The following is a 13,475-nucleotide window of genomic DNA, read 5'->3' on the forward strand; positions in this document are numbered from 1 at the left end:
AAGTCGATGTAAATTTTTTTTTTCGAAATGACACTAATTCTCGACGTTTCATGCAATTCTAGGACTTTCGACATAAAAAAATCACGATTTCGGAAATTTCCATTTCAAACTTAGTCCATCGGGCGGTACCCCTTGCCCATATCCGATTTAGCTCAAATTTTACATACACACTTAAAACCGTTTCTATAGCTCGGCATAATGAAATGCCGAATTAGATCGGCAACACAACATTTTACCGATCATTCAGTAATCCACATGCTCTTTTCCAAAAGTCGTTAAAGTAATATACTGATGTCTCGATAAAGTGCGTTATTTTGCCGAAGTTTGGCATAATATTATACTGAACAATAAATATATCGAGATCAGCAAAACCGTTTGCCGACATTTCGAACAGTGAGATATCTTTTACTGAAACTCGGTGAGACACTTATCATCTAATGGCTCTTTTCGATTCACGTCGCATCACCTCGCCATTGCTTGTGGAACTGGAAAACATATAAATTGGATGAATGATGAAGTTTGGTATATTTTATGAAAAGATAAGTGAGATCGAAAACGATCTACTTTGCATATAGATTGATAAATATTCGCTTATTTCTAGGTAGAGAGTCTTTCCTTTTTCGATTACTGATGATTTGGCAATTCATAATTCCATCTTGATAACTTTTGCCGAGCTGACAGCAAAATTTCTGCTGAAAAGTTCGGCAATAATTGACAGTTGACAGTTGACAAATTTTGGATTGCCGAAATTCTCAGTAATTATACATTTTGCCTAGACGATTACCGAGCACTCGGCTGTGCCGAAATTCAGCAAGAAAATTTAAGTGTGTAGGGATTTTTTTCTGAGGTGCTTTAACTTTCGAGCACTACCGCTTAATGAATTTAGGGATGACCCTAAAATGTTGGCACCATACTATGTAGGCTTCTGAACCACGAGTAGTTTTATTCGACTAATATGAGGAAGACACATTTGCGTATCTTGTTTAGGACGGCAATTTAGTCATTCAATTTATAACCGAAAAATTTCTTATAATTGATTTTCTCGCCTAATGCGAAATTGTTCATTCTTTGTTACAGATCAAAACCTATAACTTGATGACAATACTTCACCTAAGTAATTATCATTTTATGAAAGAACTAAATAATTTTCCAACAAGATCGTTTTTAAATGGAATTACAACTAGCTTGTAAGATGTTCACATGATTTGATATGATTTATGATTTTTTTACAAACTTATCGATACTTTTCATCCACGCTTGGCGAGTGGATATCAATAATTTTTTAGTTTTAGAATTCTTAAAATTGAAAATGACGGTTTCAGTTTGTGGATATACAATTTATATTTTCGAGGCGGGTTTGTCAAGTAAGTTATTGAAATTAATATCATACTAAATCCTAATTTAAATTTTAAAGTCCTAGATGGCTAAAACCGATTTTTCAGCTCATGAATGAATTTGAGCATTGCATTTTTGAGTTGATCGGTATTGTCCCATACACAACTCCGTATTTTTTGTGAAGCAAAGTGACGCATTGAAAGTTTGCAAAATTCACACAATCAATTAACTAGTACGTGCGGTTATTGATATTCGGATATGTGGAAAAAGCATTTCAGTTTTATTCGTATTCACGTCATCCAGTGATGTTTCTGACATTACCCTCCCGTTTTTTTATTTTTAAACGGGTGCAGACCCGGTTGGTGGATTAATGCAAAGGCACCGATCTTAAAAGCCAGTTGTGGTATATTCGAGCTCCGACCTGGAAAGATTCTTAATGTCAGTAGGATTGTAATACTAACCATGCAATAATTCTGAACGTTAAGAATCGGCTGCAAAGACTGTTGACACATTTAGGTCAAATTCCACACAATGAATGTAATGCCAAGACTTTGCTTTTGTCAGGTTTGCATTTGAAGTCGGCTTTGAGTACCCGAAAAACGAAAATCGAGCACAGGTCGGGTGCGGGAAGATATTTCATACCAACAAAGTAAACCATGCTTTGAAAACCACAAACAAATTATTTCACGCAAATTCTCAAATTTCAAATTATGAGTGTTTCAAAAATTCGATAAATGTTCAGAACAATTAAAAAACTAATTGAATGTCAGTTCTTTGATGTACGGGATTCGACACTACAACCAGATCAACTTCACCAATGTCTCAATTTCTGTTCTTTTCAGGATGATGAACCACCCGAAATCTGCGTGGTCGAGGGTGTCTTCTCGCTGCAAACGCTGACCCCCACCCAGCCGATGCCGGCGATCGACGAGTTGGACAGCAAATTTGCCGAACTTGTCGAGGAACTCGATCTCACCGCACCGAACAAAGCCGCGATGCTCAGTTTGCCGCCGCAGAAGAAATGGCAAATTTACTGCTCCCGCAAGAGTCCTCTGGATGCGACCGGACCGAATGGAGCTCCGCTGCCGGGTGCCACACTGCCTCCCACACCGGAGCACTACATCGAACGACTGAAAGATATGGCGGTTCAACTGAAGGCCTCCTCACCGGACGAATCGCCGTCGCACGAGTACAGCCCGAAGATCGAATCACACACGGCCTTGTTCGATGCGTTGAAGACGGCCCTACGCACCTCGGCGCACAGTTTCGTGATTCGGTTTATTGAACTGCAGGGGCTACCGGCGCTGCTCGAGTTGCTTCAGGCACTGGACATCCGGGTGGCCAACAGTCCACTACACACTAGTCTGATCGGGTGCATCAAGGCGCTGATGAACAACTCGGTAAGTTGACTTGTTTGGTGACAGATCAGGCAAAATTAATTCGTCTCTTTCGTTTTAGACTGGCCGCTCGCACGTGCTGGCTCATCCCACCGGAATCGACACGATCGCACGCTCACTGGCGGCGGACAACATCAAGACCAAAATTGCCGCATTGGAAATTCTCGGTGCCGTTTGTTTAGTACCGGGAGGTCACAAAAAAGTTCTCACGGCAATGCTCAACTATCAGGAGTACGCAGCCGAGCGAGTTCGATTCCAGGGCATCGTAAACGATCTGGACCGATCAACCGGTGCCTACCGGGATGATGTGAATCTCAAGACGGCCATCATGTCATTTATCAACGCCGTACTGAACTATGGCCACGGACAGGAGAATCTCGAGTTTAGGTTGCATCTGAGGTACGAGTTTTTGATGCTGGGCATTCAACCAGTGATCGATAAGCTGCGAAAGCACGAGAACGATACCTTGAATCGGCATTTGGACTTTTTTGAGATGGTTAGAAATGAAGACGAGAAGGAACTGGCCCGGAAGTTTGGACACGAACATGTTGACACAAAGAGTGCGAACGCCATGTTCGATCTGCTGAGACGGAAGCTCAGTCATTCAACCGCCTATCCGCATCTGTTGAGTCTTTTGCAGCACATGCTGATGCTTCCCCATACGGGATCGAATGCACAGCACTGGTTGATGTTCGATCGAGTGGTCCAACAGATCGTTCTGCAACAGGAGGAGCGACCTTCTAGTGACATCGATCCGGATCAGGACAAGTCTTCGGAATCTTCCTTGAAAGTGCAGGATCCGGATATCGCTCCGCTTCATATCGATGTGAGAAAAATAGTCAAACTTTTAGTCAAAGAGGAAGAACTGGTTGCTGCCCGGAGTCGGGCCGAGGACCTGGAAAAGGAAAACTCGGAAATTAATGGAAAGCTAGCGAAAAAAGAGCAAGAGTTGGATTTGCGAACACAGGAAAAAGAGGATCTGGAAACATCTCTGGCCCGTATGCGAGAACGCTTGGAAAAGGAAAGTGCCAATCACTCGCAGGCCGTACAGCGGGCACTGAATGCCGAAATGCGCGTCGAAGACCTGCAGCACCGATTCGTCAGCGAGCAACAGGAACGCGTTCGCCTGGAACGACTAGTCACCGAGGGAAGCATTCCGGACGATCAGAAGGTGGCCGGATTGCAGGGTTGCAACGGACCGGTTTCTCCACCTCCACCACCGCCACCATGTAAACTTCCTCCACCACCACCGCCAATGATGTCCGCACCGCCACCTCCGCCCGTACCCGGCGGTATTCCCAAGGTCTCCAGTCAGAACGTGTCCAGCATGCCGGCACCACCCAAGATGGAGGCACCGAAAAAGAACGTCCCGCAGCCGGCCAATCCCCTGAAGAGCTTCAACTGGTCCAAGCTGCCGGACAGCAAGCTCCAGGGTACCGTGTGGAGCGAACTGGACGATTCCAAGTGGTACAACAGCATCGAGCTCGAGTCTATCGATAAACTGTTTTCGGCCTACCAGAAGAATGGCGTTGCGGTATGTATTGCGTCCTTCATTTTAATTTATCATCTGTCTGTTAGATTGTATCAATTTTTTCAATTCTTTGAGCAACAAACGATTTGATTTTCATCCTTTCCTAAAATCCTTCAAATTCTGTATTTTTGAGTTCAGTTCCAAACTAAAACTGGCGAGAACCCTAGTATAATTTCCCATTCCAGAATGACGGTTCTATTGAGGATCTCCGTCTAATAGGGAAGAACAAAACCAAGATTCTTTCGGTTATTGATGGACGGCGAGCACAGAACTGCACGATTCTGCTGAGCAAACTGAAAATGAGCGACGAAGAGATCTCAAAGTACGTATCTAAGTTTGAATACGATTCTGGCGAATCAACCAATTGAACTCGCGCTTTTTCAACAGGGCCATTCTGTCGATGGATTCCAACGAACAGCTACCGATCGATATGGTTGAGCAGCTCCTCAAGTTCACCCCGTCGGCCGAGGAGCGTGCCCTGCTGGACGAACATTCTGAAGATATTGACTCACTTGCCCGAGCGGATCGGTTCCTGTACGAAATCTCGAAGTATGTTCGGATGCTAGGTCATCACAAGAAATACCGAATTTCCCTAATATTCGCGAATCTTTCAGAATACCTCACTACGAACAGCGACTCCGAAGTTTACACTATAAAAAGCGCTTCCAGGTGACGGTGAGTGATCTTTCGCCGCGAATCGCCAACGTGATGGAAGCATCCCGGGAGGTGGCTCGCTCGCGACGACTTCGCAAACTGCTGGAGCTCGTTCTGGCCCTCGGTAACTACATGAACCGTGGTGCTCGTGGTAATGCATCCGGATTCCGACTGGCTTCGCTCAACCGGCTGGCCGACACCAAGAGCAGTGCGGCCAAGGGCACTACTTTGCTTCACTATTTGGTGCAGATAATCGAAAAAAAGTTCAAGGATATTCTTCTGCTGGAGGAAGATCTGCCCCACGTGAAGGAAGCCTCGAAGGTATCCCTCGGTGAGATGGACAAAGACATATCGATGCTGCGGGCGGGTCTGGCGGAGGTTAATCGCGAAATCGAGTTCCATCGCAGCAGCGGTGTTCCACAATCTGGCGATCGATTTTTGCCGGTGATGCGGGAATTCCACGCCCAGGCATCGGTGCGATTCGCGGAACTGGAGGATCAGTTCCAGGATATGAAGACAAGGTGTGTACGGGTCACGGCAGGGTGGTTTCAATTTGCAGGAATAAAAAGTAAACCTGGGTTTTTCTTCTTCTTCAGATTTGACCGCGCGGTTAGATTGTTTGGCGAAGATGGCTCAGTAGTGCAACCGGATGAATTCTTCGGTATCTTTGATGGATTTTTGACGGCGTTGATGGAAGCCAAACAGGACAATGAAAACTTCCGTAGGCGACAGGAGGAAGAGGAGAAACGAGCCAAACAGGAAGCTGAGGTGAGTGGGATCGTTCTAAAATTTTGCAGGCAAAATAAAATGCAGCCGCATGGTAGTTTTCGATGTCAACAAGCATCCGGCAATAACTTTAAAATAAATAATTTAACAAATGACAATTCATTAAGGTTTGTTGCTAAGACGATAGGCGAATTCCGTAACTAAATCAGGTTTCAAAGGTAACGTCCTTTCAAATGAGATGAAATAGGAAGCCGTTACCCTAATTATGTTCCCTAGCAGTCTTTCTTACATGACACTTTTAGGGAAAAAAAAGTTTACCTAACAAAGTGTACCTTTTGTCCAAACTGAATTTTTTCCATCGCGAATATCTCTTGATGTACATGACCCAATAACATAATTTTTTCGACAAGCTATCGGAACTATGATCAGGAATTTGTGATTAAATTTTCAACAGTGAGAGATAACCATAAATAATTGAAAAACAACGTTTTCTAAATCTTTTGGAAACAATGAGGAAAATGCATCACGCTTGCGTGCCTTTTTCGCACGACGGTTTTGAGGAAGTCAAGCACATATCAATTCCGATTATCTACTGGACAAGTATAAAAGGTAAACTTTGATTGAAGATAGTTCATTACTTCTAGAGCTTCACACGGAATTGGATGTCGAGGTCTAGTTCTCCCACCAACATCAGTCAGAACAAACCAAGTATAAAGCGTGAAACGCTTAGGTCGTGCTTTCATTTGGGCGTCGATCGTAGGAAGCAAAAGTAGTTAGTAATGAGAGCAGACCTTTTCGTGGTACAAAACCTCGAACGCTCAGGTCGTGCTCTCATTTGGAGCACGACCGTGTGGTACAAAACCTCAAATGCACAGGTCACAGAGCCAGTTTGCCTTCAAAGAACATTGCGTCATCCTGCTACTGGTCCATCAGTGTAGTGCAAATCAGAGATTATTTGATCTACTTTGTGCAACTTTTGCAGTGCAGAATTCGCAACAGTGTTTAATATCTTAGAGGATTACATAAGTTGGCCCTTCTGAATGCCAGAAATTAATCCCGTACTGCTCTTTGATAGTTTCTTTTACTGTAATATTCAAATCCGAAATGAAAATATCGACATTAAAATTCTGTATGTTGTTATTTGAAACCATAATTGTACCCAAAGAATTATGCGAAATTTTACTCCACTATACTGTATACCAGTTGTATTTTGTAGTAGAATATTCTGCTGGTTTGCTAAATAAAATGCATAGCACCGACTCAAAATAGATTCGAACTCAACTCGTCACTTTCCATCACGAACGCCTTCATAGAAGGTTTTTTTTAAAACCACTATTATTTTATCATAAAGAATTAACATTCTGACATACAATTAATCGTAATATTTAATTGTATGTCAGAATATTCAATGTAACTAATCTGTACTTTAGTTTAAGTGTATCGTTTCAAATTCTAGCTGCGGAAAGGCACAATTCACACAATCGATCAACTAATTGATATTCGGAATTGTCAGTGTCAGTTTTATTCGTATTCACTACATCCAGTTATGTCGCTGACGTTACATACCCATACCTTTTTATCAAAAAACTTAACTAAAATGAGCAGATTGGAAAAGGTTGATATAAATGAAATAGTAGAAGTGGAAAGTTGCGAAATAGTTTCCACAGATTCGAGTCATGTCTCTGTTGCGTTGCGTTGTGACAATGATCTTGGCGGCTTGCACACTGATATCATCATGTTTTCTGCTGAAAAATAGTAATAGGAATTGATACCATTCTAACTTGATCTGAGCATTTTAATAGCATAAAAGCCACCATTGCCGGCTGCCCCCATCTCTATAGAATAAAAGAGATGAAATTGTGATGCTTTTCCAACTTTCCGAAAGAACGACGACTCGTGAAAGAGGAGATTTGAGTTCATATGAGATCACTGATTAGCTGTTAGCTAGCTATACAACCATGGTACGAGATGGAACCAAAAATGAAAAGTTGATTTTCATCATAAAGTACTACCAATTTAAATGAAACATCGCACCAACATCACCATTCCTGTCCAATCGGGGGTCTAATCTTCATGTCATCACCAATTCAATATACATGACATAACCTCACACAATGAACGGAATTAACTTTTTTTTGACAGCCGCCGGGGGTTGTTTACAGTTTAAAATTTCATCAGAGGTTCATTATTTGAATTTAAAAATTGCAAGACGCCTCACACTAAACAGATTTATACAAATATCGCTCCTTGATGCTGGAAACGCACACAGGGCAATCTTTTTAGTTCTTTTCACTGTGGAACACGACACTTTTTCGTCATTTTTCAATTTTTAATTTGCAGTCTCAAAACAAAACAAACACACGGTAGCTGTCAAAGATTGATTCATCGGTAGGTCATTTGTGTCGTCATTGTATAAAACCTAATTGATTTCATTTATAACTTTTTCCACTAAATTGAAAAAAATCGGATTGTCGCCTACTGCGATCGTTTCTCCACAGATTCCAGTCCCGTCTGTACAGTGATGCCAGATCGTGCGCATTGAATTTCCGTATTCCATCTAGTATCGGTGTGGTGAAAAGCCAGCCCGGTGACAACAATAAGGCGCTCCAGCTAGTGCTATCGTAACCAACATCTCAGTCCTTCGGGGCCTTCAAAGCTAGCAAGTCAGTGAGAGCAAAGTAAAATACAACACTAGTAAAATAAAATACAACACTTCATCGATTGTGATAGTCAGTATTACAATTTGGCACCGCACGTTTCATAACGATATCACATTTATAATCAAACATAAAAAAATCAACTTTCACAGCTAAATATCACAGATATTTAGCAACAACGAACTTATATACTACTTCGTTGTTTTCGTCTTTGCGGAAAAGATGATGGTCACAAAAACATGGCGGCCTAGCAGGGACTTGTAAAAAGCAAAGTCTTGCCATTACATTCCTTCCGTGGAATTTGGCCTTTCTGTTTCAACAGACTTCGCAGCCGATTCTTAGCGTACAGAAACATTGCATGGCTAGTACTATGGATCCTACTGACACTAAGAATCCTTCCAGGTCGGGGCTCGAACATACGACAGCTGGCTTGTAAGACCAGCGTCCTATGCATTGAACCGGTATTGTATCGGTGTGGTGGTACAGGCGAAAACGTATGGCAGTACGCCAACGGTCGGTCCAGTTTTTTAGTACATTTTCGATTGTATGCAGCTTTATTTCAGCTATGGCTGCACGAATGTCCTTCAAGGCTTGAATTGTCTCTGGCTTGTCCACATAACACTTATCTTTGACAGCCCCCAAACATAATAGCAAAGACATCATATTAACAAGATATCCAGCTCTCACATTTCCCGAACAAATCATTTGCACCATCCTTTTTTGCGAGCATGTTGCCCTCAGGTGAGTCCGCATCGAATCTCATAAAAATAAGTAGGGGAGAGAGATGTCAAATTCGTGCGCGCCAAAATAGCAGGGCTGCGCACCCATTCAATTGACTTGATATGTTAAATGCCGTGCGATGGCGTTGCTGAACTGAAGATTAATTTCGCTCCAAGCTGACAGGGTCTGATAATAGCCAAACGACATCCAAATTTCGACTGATAATTCGATCTTCGAAGACTGTGCGCAGAAGATCGATCGTAGCGTTGGCTGTGTGGCACGGAGTGCCGTCTTGTTGGAACCAAATGGTGTCCAAGTCTTCCTCTTCAAGTAACGGGAAGAACCAATCGCTAATCATGGCGCGGTAGCGCTCGTTATTGACCGTGGCGGCAGCTTTCTGCCTCATTCTCGAAGAAAAACGGCCCAATGATGCCGCCAGACCAAAATCCGCACCAAATCGTCACTCTCTGAGGATGCATCGGCTTCTTCATGATAACGTGCAGGTTTTCCGTCCCCCAGATGCGACAATTTTGCTTATTGACATACCCGCCGAAATGAAAATGTGCCTCATCCGAGATGATTTTTTTGGCAAAAATCCGCGTAAAAAATCGGCGTAACTTCGGAAATCCGCGTAAAAAGAAACCGCATAATAAAACTGCGTAAAAAGAGACCCCAGTGTACTACAATTCTGCGATTTCGATAATTAATCGAGCTCATCTTATTTAAATTAGAACTTAATCTTAAGCACTTAAAATTTACCCTGGGATACTTGCAGACTTCTCAAACAAAGCATTTCATCCAAACTTGCATGACACAAGATCAAAGCAAATTAATTAAAGCTTCAAATCGTTTTATAGCGCTTTGTGTCTTGTTGTTCTCTGACATTTTACAAGTGATACTGAAACGTTGGCTATTATTTCGCTTATATTTTTCCCTTATAGCAACCTATAAACAGCAAGAATTACTTGTGCCAAAATAAGTAATAATCTATTGAAATGTTTCGGAGAGTTATGTTCTATCATATAAACATTTTATCCTTTAAACAACCCCTTCTATAAATTTCATATTAAACCACCTTATTTAGAGGCGAGTATTAGTAATGTAATGAGTATCAATCCCCCACAAACACCCTTAAGACAATACTTGAATTTTACAAAAAGTATGTGTGTTCTTCAAAAAGTATCGATTTTCGTGAAATTACATAAATTTTGTCATTCCTCACTGTTAGGGATACTGGCTACAAATTCTCCCCCTTGAAAATATCGTTATGATTATCTCTGAAGAGCAAGAAGTACCTGTGCCAAGTTTGATAGCAATCCGATCGGTAGTTACGGAGTTATACCATTACAAACATAAGTAAAAACGGTCGGACACGGTTTACAGTGTTTATTATATAATTATTGCAAAGAATTGGCAATAATCTGTCGAGAGGAGAGAGCAACTGATGGCAAATAGGACCAGTGTGCAGAATGGACAAAGTTTGTACTACATGTACAAACTATGGGTGCATTCTGACAGTTCAACAGTTAATCAGTTCACCTGAGTACTACGTGCACATGTTTTCAATTTAACTCATTGAAATTTGTCGGTCGGAATCGGTCCGATTGTCGTTACATAGTTTCTTAAAAATCTGTTTAAAATCAGTTTTTTGCAAAATCCGTATAAAATTTAGTAAATTTTACCGATGTATTTGAAAATCAGTAGAATACTAAACAATCCGTATATCTGGCACTCCTGTGTCTGTGTTTTTTTACTCGATCAATCAAATCAATCGATTAAGGCCGTGAACCATCTCGTGAATTATTTTAACTTTATTTTAGTAAAAAATTTGACAGTCGAGCAGTTATTTTGCCGTTATCGAAAATAGCCCTACTCGAAAGTATGGTAATTTCCGATATTGAAAAAAAAAATCTTGTAAAAAAATTCAGTTCTTCAGTAAAAATTTCTTCTGTCTACTTTTTTTTTTCATAAATACGTTTATTTCATAGGCAATATACATAAGTTTTTCTTCGCCGTGGCATCCACAATACATAGTAGTTTAAACCTAATACATTTCGAATATCATATTAGTATGTTGGTACTCATTAGTTAATCTAAACACTGTTTTTATCAAGCGAGTTGCTATTTTAAATTACATTAAATAAAATACATTTATTTTGTACATGATCTTATAACTATTTCAGGATTGTTTGTATCAGTTCACCACTTATATTCAATATCCTATAGTTGGCTATTGGTTGAACTCATGGAAGAGAAAACAGTCTAACATAAAATAAAATTTAAATTGGAACTCCAATGGATTTAATGAAATGATAAAGAAGTTTCATGTATGGAAGGTCACGACAAGCAAGAATGTCGCGAACTGGGACATTGGATAGTCTACCTTGGGTACGCAAGGAATTTATTAGTTGAGATCTGACATCACGAAACTCCACGCATGTCCAAACAACATGGTCAATATCGCGGTAACCTTCGCCGCAAGCACAATGATTAGTCTCGGAAAGTCCAATTCGAAGGAGATGTGCATCTAACGTGTAGTGATTGGACATGAGTCTGGACATCACACGAATGAAATCTCTACTCACATCCAGTCCCCTGAACCATGCCTTTGTCGATATTTTAGGAATAATTGAGTGCATCCACCGACCCAGATCATCTTTATCCCAAGAAGCTTGCCAGCTGGCGATTCTGTCTACTTACTTTTTATACTTTTAGTCAAAGAAAATAGTTTCAGTACATTGTTAAACGAAGTTCATCTTACGTTCTCTATATTGTAAAAATTAGACAATCTGAAAATTTTTTATTTACTGTGCAAAATAAACCCAAAAAACTCAAACTGGCTTCAAACAAACAGTTTGACAGCAGTTAGAGTGGAAACAAGGTTAGGTTTGGCGTCGGTGTTGAACAGTCGTTCGCACCGCACGCGTATAGCTCTTGGCTCCTGGAATTTTTTTTCTGGCTACCTAGAGTTTCATTGATTCAAGGCTTCAGTCTTTTTCAAGGCTACCTGAATCACTAACTAAGTGACTAAGTGATACAAAGAGTGATATTAGAGTGACTAAGTGATACAAAGAGTGATATTAGAGTGACTAAGAAATTAATCAGCCTTTTTTAAGGCTAGCTAGGAGTCTAATCGAAGACTAATTTAGCCTAGTTAATTTAATTTAAAATTTCATTAATTTCAAAAATGCCTGCGTCCAACCGGAAAGGCAACAAGCCTAAGGCTAAAAATAATTCAATACGGAATAAATCACAATCCGTTATTCAACATTTTTCTAATAACATTCACGATCTTATAGAATCTGAATGTAAAAATAAAAGACAACGGACGGATTTCCCTTCCGTTGATCCTATGCCGTCTAACAATATTTACGAGATTCTTCCTGAATCCGATTGTAGCGACATAGAAGAAAATTCTTCAAAAATTCCCAAAATGGACGCTTGTCGTTCTGGGAAGAAACATCAATCTATGCCACCAGTGACGGTGATGATTTCCGACTTCAAAGCATTCCGTACTGAGCTTTCTACTTTTCTCCCGGAAGTAAAAGTCTCATTTCAAATCGGACGAAGAGGAGAATGTCGAGTCTTGGTGGATGGATTGGAAGATTACGAACGTCTTATTCGATATTTGTCCGAAAAACTTCATAAATTTTATTCATATGATATAAAATCAGACAGACCCTTCAAGGCTGTCTTGAAAGGATTATCAAATGATCAAAGTATTGATGAAATTAAAAATGAACTAAAAGAATTGCTTGGTTTTGCCCCTTCCCAAGTAATACTTATGAAAAAAAGAGCGAATGGTACTTCTAAACCACGCTCTGGAATTTCCCATGAACTTTACCTAATACACTTCAATCGAAGTGATGTAAACAATTTGAAAACTTTAGAAAAAGTACGTTTCATTTCCCACATTAAAATTCATTGGGAACATTATAAACGGCATAATCGTATTGCAAACTTAACGCAATGTCGTCGTTGCCAAGGCTTCGGTCATGGAACCAAAAATTGTCATATGGATATACGGTGTTTGAATTGTGGTAAATCACATTCGAAAGACGTTTGTACAATGAATGAAACCACTGATAAATTTTCATGTTCAAATTGCAATGGAAATCATAAATCCAATTATTTGAAATGTCCTGTCAGGGAAAAAATTTTAAACGCTCGTTCGCTTAGACAACAAGTCAAATCAACGACCTTAAATTTACAGAATATACCTGAAAATTCTTCTAAGGCACCTGCCAATTCGTCTTCTAACGAAAACAATTTATTGACAGGTAGATCGACCTCGTCATCATCTTCTTCTAATGTCAGTTATGCTGGTATATTAGGTAGAAAGCTATCTCCTATTTCTTCTAATGTAAATATTCAAAACACAGGACCGCCTTGCAGTTCTTCTTCGAACGAAAACAATTTATTAATAGGTAGACCGGCCAAATCATCTTCTTCTAA

At 40.5% G+C, this 13,475-nt stretch overlaps 1 protein-coding gene across 3 annotated transcripts in view; it reads left to right on the plus strand.

Annotated features, from left to right (window-relative positions):
* The window catches only part of LOC131430887 (disheveled-associated activator of morphogenesis 1), a 232,528-nt gene that overhangs the window by 212,913 nt on the left and 6,140 nt on the right, over positions 1–13,475 (plus strand). The window contains exons 1-7 of one of the 3 annotated variants that reach the window (XM_058596135.1): positions 1,973–2,114; positions 2,178–2,735; positions 2,794–4,266; positions 4,431–4,585; positions 4,651–4,812; positions 4,878–5,438; positions 5,514–5,685. In XM_058596135.1, coding sequence (XP_058452118.1) covers positions 2,070–2,114; positions 2,178–2,735; positions 2,794–4,266; positions 4,431–4,585; positions 4,651–4,812; positions 4,878–5,438; positions 5,514–5,685 — 3,126 coding nt within the window. In that variant the 5' untranslated portion in view covers positions 1,973–2,069. Of the gene's footprint in view, positions 1–1,972; positions 2,115–2,177; positions 2,736–2,793; positions 4,267–4,430; positions 4,586–4,650; positions 4,813–4,877; positions 5,439–5,513; positions 5,686–13,475 lie in introns of those variants that run through there. The other 2 variants (XM_058596133.1, XM_058596134.1) reach the window with 2 other exon arrangements.

This window comes from Malaya genurostris, chromosome 2 (genome assembly GCF_030247185.1).
Source record: "Malaya genurostris strain Urasoe2022 chromosome 2, Malgen_1.1, whole genome shotgun sequence".
NCBI classification, from domain to species: domain Eukaryota; kingdom Metazoa; phylum Arthropoda; class Insecta; order Diptera; family Culicidae; genus Malaya; species Malaya genurostris.